Source organism: Mytilus edulis, chromosome 7, assembly GCF_963676685.1.
Source record: "Mytilus edulis chromosome 7, xbMytEdul2.2, whole genome shotgun sequence".
Taxonomy (NCBI): domain Eukaryota; kingdom Metazoa; phylum Mollusca; class Bivalvia; order Mytilida; family Mytilidae; genus Mytilus; species Mytilus edulis.
Window position 1 is genome coordinate 20,012,037 of NC_092350.1, and position 27,050 is coordinate 20,039,086.

Genomic DNA, 27,050 nt, shown 5'->3' on the forward strand with positions numbered 1-27,050 from the left:
AGCGGAAAAGAAATTTGGCAAATTTTGATTGGTGGGAAATCATCCAGAATGCCTCACTTAAATGACAGCCCCCATGTGAAACACGTGAATTTGTTTACATTTGGGTTTTTGTAAAACTAAAAACATGTCCTTATTCCATATCAATAGGTATACTTAAAAGTCATTCCCCCAAGACGTGCATTGCATTGTAATTGATTCATTTAATACAGTAACAATTTCTATTCTAAATGATAATTGCATAAAGTTCTTGAAATATTTTCAATTTGCTAAGAATTATCAATGGTTTGTGAGGTATTATACAACTATACAAGTCATATGAATTATGCACCCTATCATGCTCATCACATGCTGTCTTTTTAGTAACAATACCTGTGTCGGATGTTGGATGGGTATATTTTTAAAAATATCTCAATCTGACATGTAAATTATCTAATAAAATTAAATTATAAAATTACCTATAAGGGTGGTAATGGGGGTACATGTAACTTCATGACGAATAACAGTAAAAAAATTTGCCAAATGACGTAAACGGTAATTTTTGGTGCATGGCGATAAAATGTGCACTTTCTTTTAGATGAAGAAAAAATTGATTGATTTTGACGAAACATGTTAATTTTTTTCCAAAAAGAACAATAACGATAATCATTTTAACTTTTTGATCAATTTGACGCTTATGGTAGCCGAAAATGGCCAATTAATGCCTGACGGTAAAGTTCTTAAGTACCCTCTTACCCCAGGTCACTTTTAGAATTACAGCATAGGCTGATAATTGGGGGAAAGAATTCTTTCTAATTATTTTCTTGGTGTAAGCAAGTGGTAATTCCTTAGTGATATCCTTAAGTAGAACGACAAGACATTTTCACAAACCTTAATAAAGTGTTTTCATTTTGTGTTAGTTTATGGCTAGTTTTCTGTATTACCAAAAACAGTAACCATGCACCGACCAATGCCCCAAAAGCATGGAAATTGTTGATTTACTTAAACTTAAGCTTTTCACAATACTGCTTGCCCAATGAACACTTTCAATCCAAATTATGATGGCCTTTTTGGCATGGTCTGACAATTCTTTCTCTTGTTTCACCATTTTTGTTGATTTCAACTTCTAACATTAGCTACACCTGTCACCATATACTGATGTACAACAGAATTTAAAAAGATACGTTTATGAATTCCCCTTTTCAACATATTTTACTACGTTTACATTACACAACATCAACATGATCAATCATTGTCAATAAAGACTTTGTTTAAAGTCTGGCAGCAGAAATGGGGTGGGTGAGGGGTCCAGTCATGTTTCAATGATTCCCTTTATATTCAACCAAATTTTTCCTACAAAAAGGGGGGGGGGGACACCTGGGTCTCATGCTAAATCCATCAACGTTTCAGATCAGTTTTGACCATGTTGGTGCCACCTTTCATCCAACATTAAATCTTATCTAAATACTAAATATTATGCTTATTACAAATTTTGTTATGTAATTTGCCATTATTTTGCCATATTGTAAACTGTATTGAAAAGGTCATTGTATGTTAAGAGGAATTAATGATATTTTAAAAGTTGTCAAAAAATAAATATTGTTCTGTTATAAAGGTGAAGATACGAATCTGAAAGTATGTTTTATATTTCTTTTGTCATGGTAAACTCATGTGAACATAAATAAAAGTGTTTTTTTAATTTATTATATAAATGTAATTTCACAATGAATGGAATATTTTCTTTTCTATTACAGCTAATTTCCTAATGCATGTAGAACAAAACTTTGGTTAGCTTGGTTGCTTTGTTTGTATATTGTACAATTATCAGGATAACACCCAATTAAATTCAAATATGATATATACAGGTTAAACTATCCCAATATAAATTGTTGAAAGGGTCAATCTTATTTACAAAGCTTGTATAAACAATTATACAAACAAAGCAAGCAATCCAACCAAAGTTTTACTTTGCAAGCATTAAGAAATCAGCTGTAAAAACATAACCTTTTTTTATGTAAATTTGGTTTATTGAACCTCACGTTAAAGTGTTGTATAATACTTGTGAAATTGATAAATTGTCATTGAACTCATTAAACCCCTACGAATTCAAGCTTAATGTTGCATTGTAAGTTAATTAACTTTATTTTTACACATTTATAGATATATTGGTGGTGATGAGGATGATGATGTAATTAACGAAGAATCTAGGGGAACATCAGCCAAACAAATCCTAGAGAAAATAAAAAAGGATGCTGAAAAACGAAAAATTCAGAAATCAACACCCAATAAAAAACACTCTGATGCAACAAATAAAAAAGCAGCGAAAAAGAAAACAAAAGAAGAACATGTATCTGACAAATCAGAAACTGAAGATTCGACACAATTAGATTGCTTACAGCAGAGATTACTAGAGGATGAAAACAAAAGTCCAAAGTCAGGCAAAGGTCAAAAGAGAAAAATAGTAAGAGTAGAACATGAATCATCTAGTCCCAAAAAGCCAATGGGGGTTTCCACCAAGAAAAGTTCTAAAAATAAAAATCACAATGAAACAGGTGAAGAAATTTTGACAAAGAAAATAAAATCGAAAACAAAGGAAAAAACATTTGACCTTGAGGAAGAAGACTTGAAAAATTTATCAATATCAGACATGTCAGAAGATGAAAATGAACTCAAGACTCCAAATAAGAAAATTAAAATCCAATCAAATATTACATCAGATGAGGAGGGAAGTCACCATGATGAATCTGTTGAGGTTGATGAAAGTGTTACTGAAGGAATTGAAGAAGACAGCTTCACTGAAAAGACTGTATATGGTGGTTTTCCTAATGAAGTAGGAGGTTTTACTGTAATTGGTGAAGTTAAAGGGAAAGGCCACAAACAGGTTGTTATTATTTATTATTACTGTTACTAAAAAGTCAAAAATAAAGTTACTCAAAGAAAATTCTGAAATTGCACGCACACCATTATGCCTGGTTTTTATGTAAAGACAAACAAGTATCAGATTTACTGCTAAAAGTATTCAAGTTCAAGTTGGTTCTTTAAACATATTCAAATGAAGGACAAGAAGATATAAGAAATCCATTTATTTGGTCCCTTGAATTAGAAAATTATTAAAGTATCATAAGCTTAAACAAATGATATCCTTCAGATGACATTTTATTCAAATAAATCAATACAGTAGTCTTGTTAGTATATAATTCTAATACATGTACATGTAATAAATAGGATTCAGAAACCAGCAAAATTGCTTTTATCATTTTATATTAATCAGACTTTTAAAGACATTAACCTGTTAAGATATCATTTAAAGCCGTCCCAAACCAGTAGCTGAACCTGAATTTTTACAAGTGGGGGCCCACTAACTGTCTAAGAGGGGCCTGCTCCAGTCATGCTTCAGTGATTCCCTATATAATCAACCAAAATTTCTCCAGAAAAGGCCCCCTCTAAATCAGCCTCTGCAAACAAGATATGCTGCTGCAAGATGTCTTTTTCAGAGATGTTAATAATGGATAAAAATTCTTTTTTGGTTGAGTGGGATGTGGGAACAGTTATGTGTAGTATGACTGCTTAAGGTTAAATTTGTTCATTTTGACATGTTTATGCCATCACAAAGGATATGTATCCACTAAATGGTCAAGGCTATATTATCTTGTTCAATTATCTATAGGAATTGACTCAAATTTTAAAGTCTTGCAATTATTAAAAAGGCATCACATATATTAAGGCTCTTATCATTCTTCCTCTAAAAACAACAAAACCTTTATCATATTTATTCAAGGAATGCTTTGTTTGTTCCTACAATCCTCATAATCAACAAAGAGTCTTAGTAAATCTGAATTCTTTACAATTTTGTTTTATTTTAGGTTAAAAGAGTTTTGCCAGAATGGTTAGCAGATCCTAGTATTATCACATCTGACCTCAAAACCAAAACATTGCCAGTATCATCGATGTCTACTTTAGATCAAGATTTGAGAGACTCATTACAGAAAAATGGAATAACACAATTTTTCCCTGGTAACTTTCATTTTGTATTCAATATCCTGTAAACTCAGTCGCTTAAATTTGTATGACTATAAAAATGTGTGGCCTTATGGTATTGTACAAGAATGATACGTTGTCATTAAAGGGTTTTAAGTTTTACTTATAGAGTAATGAATTTTAGAAGTATTTATGATAGGTTAGGAATGTTATACCGGGTAATGAAAACCTGCCTTCATTAAAAAGTGTTGAAAATATCAAAATGATCTTTCCTTGAATTGTTGTACCCGGTACTTAAGAAAATCAAGAATTCTCTTTTCTTTTAAAAAAATCAGAACAAAATACAAGAAGTTAAGTAGTTATTTTTATTATTCAATATTTTGCATCATGTATATAAAAAAAACTTGTAGTATTAAAGTACAATTTACGCCTGGCAAAGGTAAATGATATACATATCAAGCTTTTCTGTCATAAAGCAGTTTGTTACAAAATGTTCATTTATCTTTAGTCCAGATACAAGTTATACCAATGATGTTAGAATCAGTGAAGATGGGTTTTCTGTATGGTAATGGAGGGTTTAGACCAAGTGACATTTGTGTGTCTGCACCTACTGGCAGTGGCAAAACTCTGGCTTTTGTATTGCCAATTATACAGGTAACATAACATCGCAAACAGAGATAAATTAGGAATTATATTATCCTGTTACAGCTTATTTCGTAATGCATGTAGAACAAGACTTTAGTTAGCTTGCTTGCTTTATTTGTATATTGTACAATCATTAGGATAACACCCAATTAAATTCAAATATGATATATACAGGTTAAACTATGCCTATATAAATTGTTTAAAGATGTCAATCTTATTTACAAAGCTTGTATAAACAATTATACAAACAAAGCAAGCAAGCCAACCAAAGTTTTACTTTGAAAGCATTAGGAAATCAGCTGTAAACACCTACACCTTGTTTAAGACCCTTCAAATCTTAACATGGTGAACATGTTTCACAATGTTATAGTAGAGGACTGATATGTCTTTCTTTCTTAGTTATATTAGGTGTATCAGGATCTATTAGATATTGATTTTCTGCACACCCTTACCGAATATGTTTGCAATTAACACATGCTATTCCTATTTCCTGTTAATCTTGATTACAACTTTTTCAATTGTTCACTAGATATATATTCAACAAGTGACAACTTTTTTTGTCAAGAATTCCTGTGGTGAAAGAGGGTGTGGACAATGAGAACAAGAACACTTAGATATATCAACATAGAGAGCCAATGACAAGTCACCATCCTTTTGCATAAAAATGTCCACAGCTGGTCAACTGCTAGTTGATCTACTTATTCAATTAGAAAAAAAACCCAACTGATTTATGTTTTCTCTTTGACATTGTTCAAGTCAATATTGATTGATACTTGATACTAACCCTATTTATTTTAGGCACTAAAGACGCGAGTGACATGTCAAGTCAGAGCTCTTGTAGTTTTACCTGTTAGAGATTTAGCAGTACAAGTGTATAAAGTCTTCAAAGCTTACAGTGAAAATACACATTTAAAGGTAAAAAAAAAAGCCTTTGTATTTGTGACAAAGAACAATAATAAGACATGGAAATGAACATGCATTCATCATGTAACTTTAGTACAATGAAATCGAACATTTAGGAATTTTATCAAGTTATATCTACTTATTTTAAAATTAACCATTTGATACATTGTTGTATTCCTTAACCAAAATATGAAAGCTACCAAGAGTTTTCTTTGGATATGTAAGTCTTTAAATCAATATAACGCCTTCAATAATGCTTACAGTCTAAATATTCTACAAAAAAAACTTTAAAATAGACCAAAATAAGAGCAGTGACAACATTTTTCAAACTTGACACACAGACGTCTTACAGCACACAATTTCCTAATTCAACTAATACATATAGTATTTAAACATGTATTTAAATTCAAATACCTACAAAATCTGGACCAAGATAATATCCATAGAAGCGGTAGTAAATGTTTTTTCTAGTAATAATTGTGTATGTATAATTATATATCTTTTATTAAGGCTCACAAACAAAGTTTGAAGAATAATAGGTTTTTATGCCCCACCTACGATAGTAATGCCAAATGCCAAATTAGAGGGTTTACCCCAATTTCACGGTCCACTGAACATAGAAAATGATAGTGCGAGTGGGGCATTCGTGTACTGGGGACACATTCTTGTTTAACAAATGATTTTAATTTTTAGAGCTTTTTCATTTTTGTTGGCTAGGTTAAAGCAAATTATCTCCCTTTTTAGCAATTTTAAATTTGCATAATATTATTTGCATCACAGTTTATATTAGATTTAGATTTTGTTTGGAATATTTAAGATACCAGATTTGTTTTATGTTCAAATATTTACTTTGAAATTTCAAATTATACATTTTCTATGAGGTTGTATGCAGACATTAGTAAAACAACAAAATCAAAAATCAACATAAATTCAAATTTTTCTCAATCCAAGGAAATTGGTACCCACGAAAGTAAATGAATCCACAGTAGTTTATGCCTTGCACTATAATTGTTAATTATTGAATACATGTATTTCAGGTAGTGTTATTGGTAGGACAGAAACAGTTTCATCAAGAACAACAAAGTCTTGTAAAGAAAAGGTAATTTAATTACTTAGTGATGACATCAAAAGATCAATGTAGGATAAAAAACTTAAATAAAAAAGTTTGGGGATGGGGGGTTAAAATTGCTGCAAGTTTTGTTTATCCAAAATCGATTTTACATACATGTATATCCATATTAGTCAATCAATTTTTTTTCTCAAATTAAGTAAAGAGGGGGAGGGGTAGTGAAAAAACTATATGAATTAAGTTTTTTATCCTACATTGAACTTTTCATGTCGTCCCTTAATGTCTGGTCGTATTTAGAAGGACGTTCTGATCAAGTGTTGTCTTAAATTGAATGAGTGCACTTTTGCAATACAACTTTTTTACATTAAGTTATTATAGCATTTGGTATTAAAACTTAAAGAAAATACTTATCATATGCACTTGTTTGCTTTTCCCTTTTAAGCAGACATTCAAACTGACCACAAAAAGTATACATGTACTTTTAAAAAGTATTGTATGGTAATGATTTTTTTAGACATAAAGTATGAATTAAACAGAACTTCAATTAAAGTTCATGCTTTTTGTATTGATTGGATAGAGATTCTGATCTGTACACATAATAGGAAATGTTAAGTGTTGTTCAATGAGACAGCAACCTGGTCAACCAATTTAATCCAAACTTCTTTAGAGGACATATTCAATGGTGTTTAAACAATTAATGAATTGTCCAAATTCTAAATAAGTTGTGATTAAATTTATAAGAAAATATCATGGGTCTGCCTTTTAGAACAAATTTTCAAAATGACTAAGAAAAATATTAAGATATAACAAAAGACAACCACTGACATAGTTCTAATTGATTTTTTTTCAAATCAGTTTCTTTTCAATACATTCATTAGGCCACACCAATTTGATTAATAGTTCTTTGAATTTTCCCGCTCCTGTTTCTGAGAAATTGACTTTTCAATAAAAAACATAATTATTGCTTCCGCAAATTTTTGAGCCGCATGCCGCTCCAAAATTAGTTTATCCTTGACAATTTTTTTTCTCGTAGACGTTTTTCTTGTGCATATATTGCTCCAATCGATTCAAACGCACGTGTGATAAATCGATGGGTTAATAAAAGGTCAAAAAACGGGATGCCAACATGAAGTTGTGTAAGATCATTGCATAGGTCAAGTAGTTATTGAACACACAGTTATTTGAAATGGATTTCATTTTACCTATGAAAACCTGTTCTAGAAGACAAAATAAAAAATCTTTTGTTTATAGACGACCACGATCACAGCAGTACTCGTTTGAACCATTGTCATTGCCGATCATTGTTTCAACAGACATAGTCGAGATTAATCTGACGTCCAACGCCTGTTTAGCCAGACAAGATATGGTGTTGTTTTCCAATGGCCCCAGCTTGTCAGGCAAAAGCTGTTGGACGTCAGAGGAATCTTGGACTACAACAGACATAGATAGAGCTATCTGTCTTGGATGAAATTGATATTTAATTCACATGATTCAAAAACAAAATGACATATTAATTTCATATTGATGAAAACCCACATCCCCTTGTTTGTCTATTGACATGCCCTCAGAACTCTTTTGTAATGGACAATTTAAAGAGTTCCAATATTCGAGACCAAAGTGGTGGTGGAAGTACTACAAATTATAATGCTTTCGGGTCGATCCGGCCCCACGTCGATCCGGCCCAAGTCGATCCGTCCCACGTCGATCCGGCCCCACGTCGATCCGGCCCATATGTAAAGTCGATCCGGCCCCAATAGAAAAAAATATTTCTAAGGAATAAAAATAAATATATATGAATTGTAATTCATAAATAAAGGCAACAGTAGTATACCGCTGTCTCATAAATCCATTGACAAAAAACAAAATCGGGGTAACAAACTAAAACCGAGGGAAACGTATTAAATATAAGAGGAAAAAATCGACATAACACTAAAATGTAACACACATAGACAAAATCCCACGAGAATAACAAATATAACATGATGTAACCTGGAAAAAAAAAATACAAATAATTATTATAATATACACCAACCAGAAGATCAAACTATAAAGATCTATAAAGACCTTGTTGAAAAACAGATTACGTAACTTTAATTAATCAGCATTGGATTGAATTAAGTGATTACGAGTGGCATTACCTTAGTTCACAATCATGAGACAATTATTGAATAAACAAATCAATTATAGACTAATGATTTGATTAAATCAGAGACATATAATACATTTGTATTATATGTCTCTGATTAAATAAGTCATTATTATGCGTTAAATTTTATAGGTCCATTATTTATTTATTTAGCTATTCTGTGTGTGAACTGAATAAAATAAAAATCGCCATGAAATTCAAAGTAAAAGTTATCATGGAAAATAACTTCATAATTTAAAAATGTAGAAACTGCGATACAAACAGACACAATTTTAACACTAATTTTCGTATGGATTTAAAATAGTTCGTTAACTGGTACTCCAATACTTCACTGACCTGTTGTCATCCATCATCGATCGGCCACTTTTTTCAAATTCCATTTATACTGTTAAAGTTTGTGACAAATTCCTCCAAAATCTAGTTAATTCATATTTTATTATGGGGCCGGATCGACTTGGGGACGGATCGACGTGGGCCGGATCGACTTGGGCCGGATCGACTTTGGGCCGGATTGACTTGGGGCCGGATCGGTTTGGGGCCGGAACGACCGGATACCATTATAATAAGGCAAAGGCATGTATTATTGATGCAACCACTTACAGTTTGAGATACATTTAGGTTTCAGAGGCAAAAGGAAAATGTATTTTGCCAAATTAGAATATTTGCATGTGGTGGACTTAATGTATTTTTAGGGAATGTTTCATTACACTGAGACCTACTTGCATAGCAATACAACTATTTAACACGTACTCAAGATGTTGTTGAAATATTCACCTCACTCATTATGTTGATCCTATTATGGATAAATACATTGTAGTTCCAGCTAGATCCCAAGCAGCCAACAAACAATCATTACTTTTTATGAAAACAACTGTATCAAAGCCATTTAATATTTTTCCAGGGCATTTTTTGGAATATATACATATATCTTATCCACTTTGTCTCCTTAATATATACTCAAATTCACACAGTTAAAGCCTATTTGACAAAAATTATCAAAATTATACTAAACCAAAGCAAATCAGAAAGATGGGTATAGTATAGACTGTACTACAGGCACAAATACATCAAATTTTATGCATAAGAGCATGTTTCTCCTCCTTTTTCATTGAAGTTACCCAGTTTTAACATGTACATAATTTCTAAATTGCACAATTTAAAAAAAAATTACACTGCTCGCTCCACTTGTAGAACATCCGCCTCAACAAAACTCATTTTAAAGAATTATTTACAATCAAAAACATTTCGCTCACTTGCCCCATAATTTTTGGAGCTTTTGTCCAAAGAACTATAAATCAAGTTGGTGTGGCCTAATAGAAAAGAAATAAGCATATTTGTTTTTATTTTACAGATCATGGGGTTCTGAGAGTTTGGCAGACATTATAATAGCAACTCCAGGAAGACTTGTGGATCATATAAACAGTACAGAAGGATTTAATCTTAAACAGCTCAGGTTTTTGGTAGGTTAAATGAAAACTAATTTGGCTGGTTTATATCCTTTGAAAATAGAGATATATGGGAAATTGCATTGTCTGTGTTTTCACACCTACATTTCTTTGATTTATAAAATATCTGCACTCTCACTTGCTATGTTCAATGTACTGTGAAATTAGGGTCAAAACTCAAATTTTTACTTCTATATTTATTCAATAACTTCTCTTCATCTATAAATATAATCAAGATGTCCTCTTTCAGACAAAACAATAATGCTGGCATGATCTACATAAAAAATCTGTATGCCTCTGTCCTTATATCTGTGCTACAACAATAAATTTGTTTATCCTATGAGGCAAAATAAGATATATGTGTGGTCCCAGTTACCCAACTGACCCTAGTTTAAACCCATAGACCCTAGAACCTTTTTTATCGTTCTGAAAAATAAATTTTCAAACTATCAAATTTGGAGGATTGTGAATTAAAATAATTAAATTCATAGATTTCTGTCATCTGAATTTCCATTAGAAGTATCTAATAATCTGTTATGGCTAAAATGCAAGAATTCATAACAGAATGCAACAAAATTAACTAAAAATGTAACATGACTGTTTATTTTAAATCCAAACACATGTAAAATGGCGAACTTCCGGTGGGGGGTGTATAATACCGGAAACAATTTCGATAAACACATGATTTTTTTTCTGGATTTTGACAACCCAAATAAAAAAATATATAAAATTTGCCGACCTACCAACCCTATTTTTTAAAAGTATGTAACTGGAACCACCCATATATTTTTATTTGGCCTGAGGTGAAGTGGTAGAAACTCAAAGGATTTAATAGAAAATAATTAGGTTGAAAATTAAAAGCTTTAGAATTAGAGAGACAAAAAATATCCAACAAGTTGAAAAAGATTTACCTTTATGCACAAAAATGAGAGAATCTATATTTTTCTGTAGGTTATAGATGAAGCTGATAAGATGATGGATCATATCAAACAGGACTGGTTATCACAAGTAGAGAATGCTGTACACTCTGATGAAAGACCTTTAACAGGTGTCCTGACAGTGGCAAGGTAATTAGTCAAAACACACATGTTTAGTATATTCAAAAGTTCATTTTAATAATCAATGTATATCAACAACTTTTTTCATGCTAAATAAAATATATGAAGATGTGGTATGGTTGCCACTTGAGACTATAGATCACTGCTTTCAAACATCAAAAAAACCCACACTGTGTGTTGGTTTCTCTTTTATGGTGAACTCACCCTCTGCCTTCAATCTTTTTGGTAAAAAACCAACCCTCTGTAAATAAAGACACTATTTCTGTACTGTTGTCCCCTGGCAGGGTTTGAACATTAAACTATTTTTTTGGGGGGCTTTAAAAGAAATATTATACCAGATGTTTTAAACAATCTGTGAACCCATTGTTTTTATCATTTTCAGGAGCAAACATATGGAAATACCTGTAAGTACAACATATTTTTCAATTATGGACTTTTGATGAGGTCAATATGTTATATATGACCCTGTTCAGATTATATTGACCAAGGCCGAGTGTCAATATGATATAATAGGTCCATATATAACATATTGACTGAGTGAAAGTCCTTAATTTATATATTACATATGTAAATAATGTATTAGGAAAATGGCTTTCAATGTTCTTTCTGTGTACTATTATGCCCCATTTATGGGCATTATGTTTTCTGGTCTGTGCGTCCCTCTGTTCATCCTTCTGTCTGTCCCGCTTCAGGTTAAAGTTTTTGGTCGAGGTAGTTTTCGATGAAGTTGAAGTCCAATCAACTTGAAACTTAGTACACATGTTCCCTATGATATGATCATTCTCATTTTAATGCCAAATTAGAGAATTTCCCCCATTTTCACAGTCCACTGAACATAGAAAATGATAGTGCGGATGGGGCATCCGTGTACTGGGGACACATTCTTGTTAAATTGTATTTTGCAAGAATTTTTAACATGTTATTGAAAATATATTTTTTTTTAATTCTTAACATCTGCATTTAACATAAAATACTTTGAATCTCCTGATGTACTTGCAAATTTTCTTTTCTGATGGGACACTTCCTCCGTGGTTGTTATATGTGACATCATGACGTCATAAATCTAAATTTAGTAACATTTTCATATTGACCACCAATATACTTATAAATAGAAACATAGCATCAATATTCGTAAAATAGAAACAAGGTTGACAGATGCGTAAAATAAATTATGAAACATGTGATCGTCATATCCAATGAAAAAAGTAGAATGCTACACCATATGTAATATAAGAAAATATTATTTACTTTATGGTTATGATGCATGAAGGCATTTTGATTTTTTTTATCATTTCTGCTAATGCCCAGTGAATTACATGTATGTAATGGGTATAAATAAAGATCACCATGAAAATAGATTTACATATTACCTTTCGGAATGGAAACAACCTGAATTGAATGATACACTAAAAACGTTCACTGCAATTATTTAAAAAAAAAAAGACAAACTGAAACATTTACCTGTCAAAATATTATAATCGAGTAAAAGAATATGTTTGTGGAAGTTTCCATGGGGAGATAAATATTTTTTTCTTTCAAAAAGTCTTTATTTCGGAAGAATACTTTTTTTAGGTTATCTCCCCATGGAAACTTATCAATAACATATTGTTGGAAGAGTGAAGAAATTTAAGTCTTAAATGCAATCACTGTTTTGTATTATTTTAATCTCTACAAACACATATTTATATTGTATTTGATTAGTTCCATGTACAAGAATTGTTTATATGTTTTAGTATTTATGCCTGCGCAGCAAGAGAGGGGAAATTTAGCGTTATACTTGTTTGTTTGTACATTTGTTCCTAGATACATCCCAAAACTAGATCTGTAATCTAACTTTAATGTGCCTCAACCATCTGCTATGAAACTTATACACAATGCTCATTACATTTGTACAATTAATCACAGATCAAGTTTCAGTATTCCAGTTATGTCCCTTTATAATGTTATATGAAAGCAGGGGCATCATGTGTGTCATATGATCACATTCTCCATTAATTTATTTCTCATTTCAGCTTCAGAAACTATTGTTTTCAGCAACTCTTTCACAAAATCCTGATAAACTACAACAGCTAAACCTTTTTCAACCAAAGTTATTTACTTCAGTATCTAAGGGAAGTAACGTACTTAAACCAGTGGATATGGTTATGTCCCCTGAAAAAACTACAGAGAAAGAACAAGAAGGTGCATAATTTTATTGTATTGATTTTCTTGTTTGACATTTAGATTTTAGATAGTGTACTAGAATTGAAAATTTAAAGTGACTAATTTTTTCGTCACTTGTGGAATAGAGACTGAATCAAACAAAACTGACAATTTTAGATTAAGGTGGTACCTAACACTTCAGGGAGATAACTCTGTAAAGTCAGCTAAACGTTTTAATTACGTTGTGTTGTAAAAGGAATATTAAGCTTGATCAAAATTGGTGTTTGACAAATTGCTATATAACCAGTGTAATTTTTCTGACAAAACGGTTGGTTCAAAAATTTTTTAATTTTTATATTTTTGTTAAAGTGTAAAAGTAAATACTTTGACAAAATTTCATGAAAATTAAACGAGCCAAATTAATTTTAGTGTAGTGTTGGGTACCACCTTAAGTGATTATAATTTTGCTATTTGTGTATGTAGTTCAAATTCAAATTGCATACTAAACACATTTAAAGTATTTTAATAAGTTGTCAAAGCAGACTGAAAAGATACTTTTCTCCTATTTCTTTGTAATGAGATTTGAGTGTAAATTGCATGTGTTCTTACAGTATTTTATTTGATTTTAGATACACTAAATGAAATTGACAATAATAAAGAGGACGGAAAGAGCGGAGAATTCATTGGTAAATACACCACTCCTGCTGGACTTACTGTAAGTTTTTATATGATAGGAAAATTCAAAACTGCATAACTCACAACTCACAACTGACAAAAGTAAAATCTAGTTAAAAGCAGAACTTTTTATAAATCCAGAAATGTTATGAATTTCTTTAGACAGTAAAATTTTGACCACCAATGTAGATTATTTTATTAAAGGAAGATGCATTTAGATTTCTTAGGAAAGTCAAAAGAGGGCTAGAAGTAATGTTGACTAATATAGAATTTATTTTTACAGGAATACTATGTTGAATGTGCTGCAGCACAGAAGCCATTAGCTGTTCTTCATTTCCTTCACAATGTTAACTTTCGTAACATTCTATGTTTTACCAACTCTGTGGAAGCTACTCACAGGTAAGTAACTGATAAATAGTTATTACAAGTTTTTATACGCCTGTGTACAGAGAAAATTATGGTATAAAAATGTCTGCCTGTTATCAACATGTCTGACAATAACCAAAAAATTACTTCAACTGATTTGCTTGAAACTTTTGTGAATTGTTCATATTTATCTACTTAAACTCTATTTAGATTTTTTTTTATAAATTTTGGATTTTAAGTTCCTGAGTTAATGGATTTTATTCATAAAAAAGGGGGTATTTTCTAGTTTTTCATGAAATTTTGGTGACTGGTTTATATCTTTAAAAATAACCTCCCTTTAGCTTTTTATAAATTTCTGATGTGACAGTCATGACAGTGGAGTGTAATGGATCTTTATATGTTGAAAAATAGATGGGTGTATCATGTGCTCATGGAGCAGCTGTTTATTATTTTATGTTTTATCAATTACATCACAGCATTATATGAGGTTTAATTATATGTTTGCCAACTCAGGCATTTACAGGATAATTTGTTGGATAATCATTACAGTATATTAGCTTTGTAACATTTTATTTTACCTCACTTTACCAGAGGTCATGTGAAATATTACATCTTCAACTTCATCTGTCGCCATTACATAGATTAATGTTTCACATTTAGATGCATATCTTGTTTTTCTTGACAAAAAATATAAAACCAAATCTGATTAACATTGATTCTTTCTAAGTGTCTTTGCATAGGTGCTGATTGTCCATTACTGATTTCGAGATTAGTTATACTTTAAAAAATATCTTCTGAAAAATATTAAATCTCTTAGAACCAAAATTTGGTGTGTACTCTCTTGAATATCATTGAGAAATAGAGATTCTACCACTGCATTGAGTGTGATACGATATTTATCCACTCGAGACAGTTAAATTTTCAAATTTAAAACGTGAGGCACGCTGAGCGTTTTAAATATTTAAAATTGAACTGTCGAGAGTGGATAAATATCGTATTACACGAGATTTGGTGGTAGAATCTGTTTCTCTAATGATTATCAAACAATATGCAGACCAACGTATTCCTTCTTTTCGAATACCTGAAAAAAGATGTGTTTTTTCTATGTAATGTCATCAGGCATGGTCGCCTTTTTTCATGCCGTCACAATAGTAAATTCAGAGGAAAGCAAGAACATTCCACATCATAATCGGATTTTAACCAATGAAGAACTGAGATCAAACGATCCACACGTTGATTAAATTTTGTATACAATAGGTGCAGAAAGGGATAAATTGACAAAGAATTAGAGAAAACAGTATAACTACTTGTTTGAAAAGAAAACTAGAGGTCTTCAATGATAGACAAGTGTGTAGAAAATATTAGAATTTAAGGTATACATGTGAGTTGGTGATGATAAATTATTTCCATAATTTCAGGTTATATCATCTTATAAAACTTGTTGGTGGTATAGAAGTAAGAGAGTTTTCATCAGGTCTACACACAGCTAAACGTAACCGAATACTACAACAGTTCTCTAAAGGAAAGATAGACATGTAAGATTTATATTGTTTACTTTAAAGTATCTTGGAGATTTATTTGTGCCTACATTGCCTATGGGAGCATTAAGTGTTACCCCTTGAATGCCCTTCTGTTTCCCCCATTTCATTTCCATAATCTATCTTAAGTTTGCCTCATCAAAATTTTATAAAACTCTTACTCAATGCTAAAAACCACAATATGCAGACAAAGTTCAAGTTCTAGAGTTATGCCCCTTTTCAACTATGAAAATTGCAAAGATTGAGTGGAGTGTCCTCAGACACATTCTTCTTTTAATTTTTTTTAATTTTCAGTCTGTTAATAAATAAATAAAGTTAGATATATAATAAACAGTGATCTACCATTTCCGATAAAAATTGATGTATCTTGAAGTAAATTGTCTTTACATCCTTGACTGACATTTGTTATTTAAATGGTAAACCCATATGAAAGGTCATTAATCAGGTAAAATCTCAAGAAAAACAACTTTGAGAAGTAGAAACCTAATTGTTGAATGACCTATAAGGAACAAATTGACTGATGAAAAAAAATATATATTGGTCAAAATATATGCATCATTGTTTTCACTAGTTAAATTTATTTAAGTTTTGTCATGCCAAGATTTCTGTGTAGTACAGAGAAAAAAAATTGGTGATTTTATCCAGTTTCTAACTTCAGGGAAAACCATTCTTACATTTGTAACCAAAATATTCTATTATTTTCTTTCAGAGTTATTTGTTCTGATGCCATGGCTAGAGGTATGGATGTAGAGAATGTCAAGTATGTGATATCTTATGATCCTCCACCATTTATAATATTTTATTATTTTCTTTCAGAGTTATTTGTTCTGATGCCATGGCTAGAGGTATGGATGTAGAGAATGTCAAGTATGTGATATCTTATGATCCTCCACCATTTATAAAGACGTACATACACAGAGTGGGAAGAACAGCTAGAGCTGGAAAAGTTGGCACAGCTATTACTATGTTACAGAAGAAAGAGGTGAATTTACCATATTCTATGCTACATAAACCTTTTTTACTTTTTAATTGGCTCACCTGCCCGAAATGTGAGCTTTTCTCATCATCATTTGGTGTCTGTTACAGTGACTTGACTGTTCGTGTTGCTCTCCGACTATTGCAACTCATTCAAAATTTTGACCAAATTGCAATTTGTTTAATTAAACCAAAGTGTTCAATTGGTCAGAAATTTGAACAAACTGTTCAGTCAAAATGTGAAAGTGCAAGGTGATAAAATAAAACATACTTACAATCCTATAAGACTTTAAACTCCACTTTAATGTTGTTGTGACAAAATCAGTCTAACAGTTTGTATAGATATTTTATAGTCATTACCATGCGAAATGTGAAATGTTGTAATTTTGAATTGCTTTAAAAATGTCCAAACTTTGCATTAAAATAATTTTTCTTTCGAAAAGTCTTTTTTATTCATAAGAATCAGACATTATGTGAATAAAAACATCATATATTCAGGAAAATATGTGCAAAATAACAATATGTTAATGATAAGTTTCCATGGGGAGATAACCTAAAAAGGTATTCTTCTGAAATAAAGACTTTTTGAAGAAAAAAAATTATTTATCTCCCCATGGAAACTTCCAACAAACATATTGTAATTTCACACATATTTTACTGAAAATGAAATGTTTTAATTCACATAATGTCTGATTCTTATTGATATAGAAGACTTTCCGAAAGAAAAACTACTTGAAAGCTTAGTTTGGACATTTTTATAGCAATTCAAAATAACAACGTTTCACTTTTAGTATGGTAATGACTATAAAATATCTATAAGAACTGTTAGACTAATTTTGTCACAACAACATTGAAGTTGTGTTAAAGTCTTATAGGATTGTAAGGCCAATTAAAATTAATTGATAGATTTTCATCCCCGACCGCCCCTCTGAAATCGTCCCGCCCCGATTTTTTTTAAATTATAAAATTAAGCCCCAACTTGTCTGGCAAAACAGCTGTTGGACGTCAGAGTAATCTCGGACTACTTGCATAAGTACCAACTCTATTATTTTCAACACTGTTTTGAGTTTTCATTTTATTCTGTACTCATAATAATTGTGTTGCATACCAATGCATTTGCTTCATTTTATGGGACTACAAACCATCGTTTAGAAACCCAAATACATTTGGTGTAAGTAGTCCGACTGAAGAGAGCATTTCTCACACGTTTTAGTTGTTTCGTTTTTAAAGCTGCAATTAAGAAATAGATATATATATTTAAGGATTTGAAAAATTATGTAAGATTCCTCATACTTGTGTATACATGATATAAGCTTATTATTACACTTGCGTATATATGAAGAACTGGTCACAAAAGGGTTTTATATGAAATAAAATTTTGAAATAAAATTCTCCCAACCGCCCCATTTTTTTCAAAAATTTGGATGAAAATCTGCTAATTAATTTTAGTTGGCCTAAGTATATTTTATTATATCGCCTTGCACTTTCATGACTTGGATGTGGTTTTCTACAGCAGTTTGTTCATATTTCTGACCAGTTGAACAGTTTGGTTTTATAAAACAAATTGCAATTTGGTCAGAATTTGGAATATTTGCAATATGTGGAGAGCAACACTAACAGTCAAGTCACAGTAAAATCTTTTCCTCTGATACTTCTGGTCCATATTTAACTAAATTATGCCATATCATTATATGGGTATCTAGTTAAAAATGTATTATGATCTGGCCTGCATGCCAACATGGCTAAAAATGGAACATAATGTTATAAAATGCATGTTTTGTCTATCATCTTAAAATTGCTATGAACAGAAAAAAATCTGATAGATGCAGATATTTTCAGAATGTTGAGATTTATCTGTTGTCCATTTACTTCAAAACTGTCAGATGAATTAAAGGAGCTACTAGATAACGTTATTTGAACTCAGAAAAAATACATTTGAATATAAATTATGCCAAAAAACATGCAAGAAATATTTAGATTGACATCACTGTTGAAAGGAAACTTTTGCCATGTGTAAATTGTTGCAATTTAAGATGGGAAAATTTAATTGAAAAATCTTTCTAAAATCTTTCTGCCAAAAAAAATCGAATCTGTAGTCACACCTACTATACAACAAAAATTAAACCAAGTCTATTGGTTGGAAAAATTGACCAAGCATGTCAAAGATTTTGAAATTTTGCTGAAATATTTTCAGTTTTTCCACTTTAAGAAGATGACAAGAGAAGCTGGTAAAACATCTGTGAAGGAATTAAAAGTTACCAAGGCAGATTTACAACCAATGGTTCCAGCATTCCAGGAAGCATTAGAAAAGTTACAAGAAGTTTTACAGGTATAACTGCAGATTTGTCAAACTGGTTTATGTTTTATTTATGTGTATTTGACATTGTTTACATTTGCATTTAAAAGTCAGTTTTTTTTTTATATATATAGGAAACAAAATTGTTTAAAGGTATGTTAAGAATGTACTAACAATTTTATCAAGTAAATAGGGGGTTTTGATTATTTACAAAATTGATGAAGTTTTCAGACCAATAACATGTATAAATTGACACAGGAAATGTTTTCATTCACTTTGTCAGCAACATAAAAAATATTAAAAATCGACAGAAGTAATCAATTTGTAAAGGATGACTTGGACTTGGTACAAATATAACAGTTGAGAATAATTTTCATAATTCATCAATCTTTAAACAAACACCAATATCTACACATTTAAAATAAGGAATAAATAAATTGTTTTGAAACTTATAATATATCAATTTTCATTATAGGTCGAAAAAATGAAGAGAAAATCCAAAGGATGAAAGACTAAAGACAGCATTTGTCAGGAAATGACAAGGGAGATAATTAACATTATGCATGCATTACATCTTACATTTAAATTACTATGCATTTAAGAAATAAACAATATTAGTACATAAATAAGTGTTTGTTAACTCATTAACCTTGAGATATTAGAATGCACAAAGGATATATAAGTGATGATTGTTGTCATTATACAGTGTCATGAACTACCTTATAGCGGGTTATTTTTTCGGGGGTAAAAAATTTCGCAATTTTCATCGGCGGATTCTAAACTTTTATCAATACCTTTGGATGTACACTTTTAAATTAGCGGCATTTATTTTGGTGATTGTGTTCTGTCTGCAAATATAACCCACTATGCGGTATTTACAGTCTTTTAATTAGGAGGAAAGGCTATAATATCATATGCTAGGGTGCATGAGACCTGTTGCCTTGATATTATGATAGGTTTATTGTCGAGCCTTTGACTCGTCTCATAAAGCTTGATATAGGGATAATGTTATGGCAGCAATGGCGGCGTTAACTAACTTTTTAAAAGCTAAATATTTCAGAATGCAGACCTGGATTCTTTTTTATATAAATGTCTTTTGTTATGAAGTTTCCGTCTGTCATATGTCCATTGTCCTTGACCTCATTTTCATGGTTTAGTGACTACTTGAAAATAGAGTTAAAACTAAGTATTTTTCATTTCTCTCTTTTGAGTAATAGAATAACCATATTTGTTATGTACGTACCTTGCAAGTCCCAATGCCTATCTAACAGTTTTCACTTTACTACAACCTCATTTCATGGATCAGTGAACAAGGTAAAGTTTTTGCGGTCAACTTCATATCTCAAATATAAACAATAGGTCTACTATATATGGTGTTTGGGAATGATTGTAAGCTGTACATGTCCAATTGGCAGGTGTGACTGTCATCTGACTGTGACCTCATTTTCATGGTACAGTGGTTAAAAGTTAAGTTTTTGTGTTTTGGTCTATTTTTCTGATACTGTATGTAAATAGGTCAACTATTTTTGGTGTATGAAAATATTTGACCTTGACATTTCAATTTTTCAACTTTTTCTCTAGAAGATGACCATTTACTGGTCAAATTTTCAATACTGTAGTGGTGCACATGGGAAGTAAAGACCAGGTAATCTCAGGAAAGTGGAAAAGATTTACCACATACTAAAGTCCTTTTGCAAATTCTGTTGATAAATTTCGAAATATTTAAGAAACGAAGATTCCAACTTATTTAGGCAAAGTGCTTTAGGAGTGCCAGATTTATAGTCTTAAATTACCACATATATCAGTCAGTGTCAATCAGGTGTGATCCTATAGCAATACCAAACGAGAACTGACAAGATATTCTATGAGAGCTTAAAAGGGATATGAAATAAGGCATCACTGCTTAACTCCAGAGTAATCAAGTAAACAAGCAAGGCAGAAAACACAATAAAATATTTTTTGAGGGAAGGCTTTGAACAAATAAAAACCATCAAAAAAGAAAAGTAAAAAATTTATCAGCAATTCTTTGATAAAAACTGAAATTTATTCAATTGTTTTAATTGAATATATTAAATTTGGTTTTAACCTTAAACTCTACCGTTTTTATTGAGGTTTTATGTCCCATACAAACTTCATGCTATAATTTCTGTGTCATTCAGTCTCTTAAAGAATTGTCTCATTAGCAATCATACCACATTTTCTTAATTTTATATATATAGGCCACAAAATAAGTTAGCAGGATGAACAAATTGTTCACCAATACAATGAAAATACTACTAGAAACCTCAAGATTAATACTGTTGGAGGAAGAATATGAAAGTATGAATAACACCATTTTAAAATCATAACTATTTTAATCTTTTCTTGAATTTGGCAATTTTCATTGGTCTCAAATATGGATTGTCTATAGAATCTGTATCAACTCCTTGTGGATTATCTCCCACTATTTCAGACTGTTCTGGTGCTCTCTTGCGTTTTTTAACTGCTGTGGTCTCTGGTTGATCTTGAGAATCTAGATCTTGATCTTTTGGAAGCAATGCATTCAAATATGGCAAAGGCATAGGTTTAACTGCAATTACTGAAATAAAAACAGTTTGGAAATCTACAGATTTGATACTGTTCACAAAGTTAGCTGGAGTTGACATTTTTAGTTTGCTGATTTTACGAAAATCTTTAAACTACTATAAACCAACCAATTTTTGCAAGCAATTTATTTTTGGAGCGTAGAACACAAACACACATCATCACCAATTTTGTAAAACTTGGATCTTCCTCTTCTTCATGTACTTGTAATAAAGTCATCAATAAATAATGCCCCTAGTTTTGTAAAAAGTGCTTAACACAAAAAAGAAGAGTCCATTAAAAAATAAGATGCATTATAGTGACTTAAATACAGAATATTTACACAGTAGTAAAAAAAAAAAGCTGAATACCATTATATAAAATTAAGCAAATGCATTCTACAAAAGCAAAGATTTAAAATTGAAACAAAAGCAAATATTAGAAATTGAAGCAAGGTAACAAATATCTTGTTATAAAATCAATATATTATGCAGATTCACACAAAAAGCAACAAACTAGCATGTACTGAAACAACAAAAAATCCAATTTATGTTCATGTTCATGTCTACAAAGTGTACAGTATCGTGCATATTTGAGGAGGTGTGGTGTCAAATATTTGAACACCTGTAAAATAGCCTTAAATAATTTTCTTGACATTTTTAGTTTAAAGTTAAAAATCAATACAGCATCAAATCAAAACTTACAAGGATATGTAGTTGTATCATCTCTAAACAAGGACTGAGTTTCTCCTGTTTTAGCTATAAATCTTGTTAATGCTCTCTCAACATCACGTTTTTGAGAGGCTGCTTTCTCTCTGATCATTTGATATTCGCTCATTGGAGCTTTTTTTGTCTACAAAAGAATGGGATGAAATTACATGAAAACAAAATGCATAAGATTAACTGGTGATCTTTATTTTATTTATTTAAATTTTTTTTAAATTGCATTGGATTGCAGCTTCATGTATCTGAATCCCACATCTCTTCTAATTCATATTTTAACAAATTTCATTGTACAGTTTGGAGCTAAGTTTTTAATATTTGTTGAAATAAAATTGCATCAAAATACACTACCTACAAAAACATAAAGAATAATTCTATATCATTTTCCAATTGTATAACTTACAGAAGTTTTGATGTATGTATGAGGATCAGGAAATGGAGGTAGATGATCTGGTATGTGTGAAGGATGCTCTCTACGATCTCCTGTCTGTAACATCTTAATATTGGGTGGTGGAGCACTGTGTGCCGCTGGAAAAATAAAAGACAGAGTGTGTTATTAAATAAGTGTATCTAGTTCAAATTCACTGCTGGATACTGTAGTACTTCAATTAACATACTCTTAGGAAGAATGGTTGGTTATGGTAATTTTGCCCAAAGGTTTATTAAAAATATTCTTGTCATATACAGTGCTCTAGCTAGAAATCAAAAGGGGCAGGGTGCCAGTGGAGGGAAGGGCACTTTTTATGATAAGAAAAGGCACTGCTCATTTTTTTGTCTACGTTTCTGTGTGTATCACGAGTTAACGAATCTCTTTTTTTTTTTACTGTATATATGTTTTTTTTTTTAAATAAAGATGCTTTTCAACTATAGTCTTTATTTCATTGTTGTGTAGTTATGAATGATATAGTACATCTTCATCAACATATTATGTTTTTACAGTTTAACTTCACTCTACCCATTATCAAAATATATGTAGTTTTTAATTCTTAATATGATGTGAAGCTGAGCATTACTAATTTAACAATGTTTAGAACATGGATTGCTAAAAGTATAATTATCAAGTAGAAATTGCAATATATATTTTTAATATGTTCAAAGACAGTTAATATCTTTAAGGTAACATTATTATGTTATTATATATTCAATTGGTAATATATTCCTTTTTTTGATACTAGATAATATTTTTAGAGCACAAATTTGTAATAAGCTAAAACAGGGGAAGTAACTCCAAAATCAATTTCCACCACGTTTGGGTTAATTAAAAACTGTGCTTGTCGCTAACAAGTTGAGATGGAAGGCATTTCTGTAAAGGCATAGTTTTATTTTGATGACTTAAATTCAATTCTAAAGTCATGAAAGTCTTCATTTATACGCTCTTCCATTGTGACTTGGAGATCGAAAATGCTGACCCAAGCTAAACACACTCGCTTACACATTCATCAAAAGTATGACAAAAAGATACATTGTCCTAATTAAATTACCTAGTTATTAACACCTTTGAAGTCTTTATCATTGTAATTGATTGTAATGACATGATTAACCTGGGGGCAATCACACAGGTGTCATATATGTAATTAACTTGGAGATCAGTAATCGATGAAACAAAATTTTACCAAAACGGCACAAGATAATTTTGGAAAAAGACGTCAGGGCAGAAGGGCGCGGATGAAGGCACCCAGGGCGCGGCTGAGGGCACCCAGGGCGCGGCGCCCTTCTATTTTGGGCTAGCGAGACCACTGCATATACATGTACATATTTTAAAGTTTTAAGATCAATGCTAAAGAAAAATCCATGTCAATTTTACAACAATATTTAAAGTAAAAATAATGCCAATATCAACTCTGCAATTGACAACAATCAAGATTTTTAAGATACTGAAATTGACTATCCATAAAAAGTTTTTTCAATTTGAATACATTTTTCATAAATTTTCAGGTTGAATTATGCAAATAACAAACTTCCTCCATTTTAAATTGTAAAATTTGCTATATTTGAAAATATTATACCAAAAAGAGAGAATAGTGGGTAAGAAACTAGTACCAATTTTATTGAAATCAAACATTTAATTTGAAATTTCAAGGAACATTTAGAAAAATATTTGTAGCCTTGAGATTTTTTCACTAAGATATGGCATTTTTTGTGTAATTTATTACTCTTGTTTTATCAAACACTTGGACTATTTTGTGAAATAAACATGATATGCAATTGTGTAAAACATGTCTGTCTTGAAAAACTTACGTGGGAGAAATACTGTTTTATTTGGTCTTTTTGCATGCCCTGGTAATGCATGAATATTTTGACCTAAAAATGCAAACATAAATTTATACATGGATAAAAAATTTATATTTATCTCTTTTGTATGGGTATTTTTTCAACAAAATCCGCAGCATTTTTGTGCCTGTCCCAGGCAGGAGCCTCTGGCCTTTGTTAGTCTTGTATTATTTTTAATTTTAGTTTCTTGTGTACAATTTGGAGTTTAGTATGGCGTTCATTATCACTGTACTAGTATATATATTTGTTTAGGGGCCAGCTGAAGGACGCCTCCGGGCGCGGGAATTTCTCGCTGTATTGAAGACCTGTTGGTGACCTTCTGCTGTTGCCTTCTCTATGGTCGGGTTGTTGTCTCTTTGACACACTCTTTGCCCGATTTCCCCATTTCCATTCTCAATTTTAGATTTCATGTAGATATGACAAACCATGAAGGAGGACAGGATAATTTCTAAAAAGGGTAAACATTTCTGTGATGAAAGGGACATAGTCATGGATATTCTAAACATAATGAAAAATCCTTCAAATGGTGATGCTTGCATATCCTGATCAATTAATCTACAAAGTTTGAAATAAATCAAATAAAGAATAGTGAAGTTGGTATGGACAAACAGACAGCATGGTTCCTATATACATGTACCCCCAAACTTTGCAAGGGGTATAACAATTTTTTTTATACATAGATTAGACCATTGGTTTTCACGTTTGAATGGTTTTACATTAGTAATTTTTGGGGCGCTTTATACATTTGTAGCTTGCTGTTCAGTGTGAGACAAAGCTCTGTGTTGAAGGTCAGACTTTGACCTATAATGGTTTACTTTTATAAATTGTTACTTGGATGGAGAGTTGTCTCATTGGCACTCATGCCACATCTTCCTATATCTATATATGTATAACCATGTATCATACATAATATATAATACAAACCCATTTCAATCAAAGCCATTATAACATCTGTCATGATTCCTTCTGTTCTGCCAGCTAATTCTGCAAAGGCCTGTGTACTCCTGCCAAGCTCCATTAAAACTTTAAGTAAAAATAAAGGAGTTCCTAAAAATATCATGGTATTCTCTAATAGTATTTAAGTAATTTTATTTATGTTAGGTGTTAATAAAAATATTATCCAAATACAAATAATGTTCATAGGTAATACACCAATGGCCCAGGTAAGGTTCTTGACTGATCAGATTGACATTCACACTAAAAAGCACAGCACAAGATCTTGGATATACAACAAAGACTTTTAGTATTTAAAAGTATATATTTAACAGGGTAAAAAAAAAAGAAAAAAGTCATATTTAAAGATACGCCGGTTGAACTTTTGACATCCAACAACAATCATTTTTCCATTGTGGAGTCAAACATTTTCTATTGTGACGTCAAAATTTTACGGGAACCTTTGTGATGTCCAGTAATTACTGAGGGGTGGTAGGACTGGTCCTGATTCTGAAATTCCGGGCTTAAAAACATCAGATCCCGCAATCCCGGCTTAAAATCACTAAATCATGAGGTCCCGAAAATCGAAAAGAAGAATTCCCGGATCCCGAAATCCCGAGCTCAAAAACACCCAATCCCGGAGTCCCGATAAAGGTCCTATCCCCCCTCATTACTAATGTCTGACAAATTGTCATAATTTGACATAAGGTGTATTTACCAGTATCATGCTCCCTGCTGCTATTGTTCCTTCAAAGGCCTAAGGCTTTTGGAGTTGTTTCAGTTAGTTTCTATAAAGCATTGAAATGGCATACAGTTTTTACAACTTACAACTTTCCAGCATTTCAGTCAATGTTTCAATGACTGACTCTTCAGCTGTCTGGAACCCTACTTCTAAACACAGTGCACTAACTGCCACTTTTAATGCTTTCCGCGATGAAACAGCATGTTGGTCATTTTCGGATGCCATTTTTGCTGTGGTTAGTATGTAAATTACTCCATTATTTGATCGTTTTCAACAATAAATGGGCTTTTGTTGTCACTTTGACTTCCATGTTTGTTTCCTGAGGTAAAGTCTAGAGGTATTCAGGTCTCATTCCGAATGAAAACAGGTATTAACCGAAATTAGTTTGTTTAATGAATCGACTAGTCACGTACCAAATAAGAAAGTAGGTCCCTAAATGTTATCTAACCCAGCTATAAAAAAAAAACCCAAAAAAAACAGATACTGAAGGAACATACTCGTGATAAACTTTTAAAAAATTGTCACAAAAACAGACGAAAAAGTTAAAATCCTAATTAAAAAAAAAGGTATATTAATTATTATCAAACTCTCCGGCTAATAATGAATAA

At 31.3% G+C, this 27,050-nt stretch overlaps 2 protein-coding genes across 3 annotated transcripts; one reads left to right on the forward strand and one right to left on the reverse strand.

Moving 5' to 3' along the window:
• Positions 1-26: 26 nt before the first annotated feature.
• LOC139480972 (ATP-dependent RNA helicase DDX51-like) lies at positions 27-19,838 on the forward strand. Of its 2 annotated transcripts, none has more exons than XM_071263969.1 (16): positions 27-147; positions 2,137-2,857; positions 3,840-3,990; positions 4,463-4,608; positions 5,398-5,514; positions 6,540-6,601; positions 10,069-10,177; positions 11,114-11,229; positions 11,603-11,624; positions 13,233-13,401; positions 13,992-14,077; positions 14,321-14,436; positions 15,822-15,938; positions 16,758-16,923; positions 19,111-19,245; positions 19,688-19,838. In XM_071263969.1, exons 1-16 carry the CDS (start codon positions 125-127, stop codon positions 19,718-19,720), a joined length of 2,289 nt encoding a protein of 762 aa, XP_071120070.1. In that variant the 5' UTR covers positions 27-124; the 3' UTR covers positions 19,721-19,838. The 2 variants fall into 2 exon arrangements, with proteins under 2 accessions (XP_071120070.1, XP_071120071.1); XM_071263970.1 differs by having other exon boundaries at positions 56-84.
• Positions 19,839-21,546: 1,708 nt separating this feature from the next.
• LOC139480974 (transcription initiation factor TFIID subunit 8-like) lies at positions 21,547-26,782 on the reverse strand. The gene is made up of 6 exons (XM_071263972.1): positions 26,529-26,782; positions 25,692-25,790; positions 24,735-24,797; positions 22,900-23,024; positions 22,479-22,626; positions 21,547-21,790 (listed from the first exon to the last, which is right to left on the reverse strand). Exons 1-6 carry the CDS (start codon positions 26,665-26,667, stop codon positions 21,561-21,563), a joined length of 804 nt encoding a protein of 267 aa, XP_071120073.1. The 5' UTR covers positions 26,668-26,782; the 3' UTR covers positions 21,547-21,560.
• Positions 26,783-27,050: the final 268 nt, after the last annotated feature.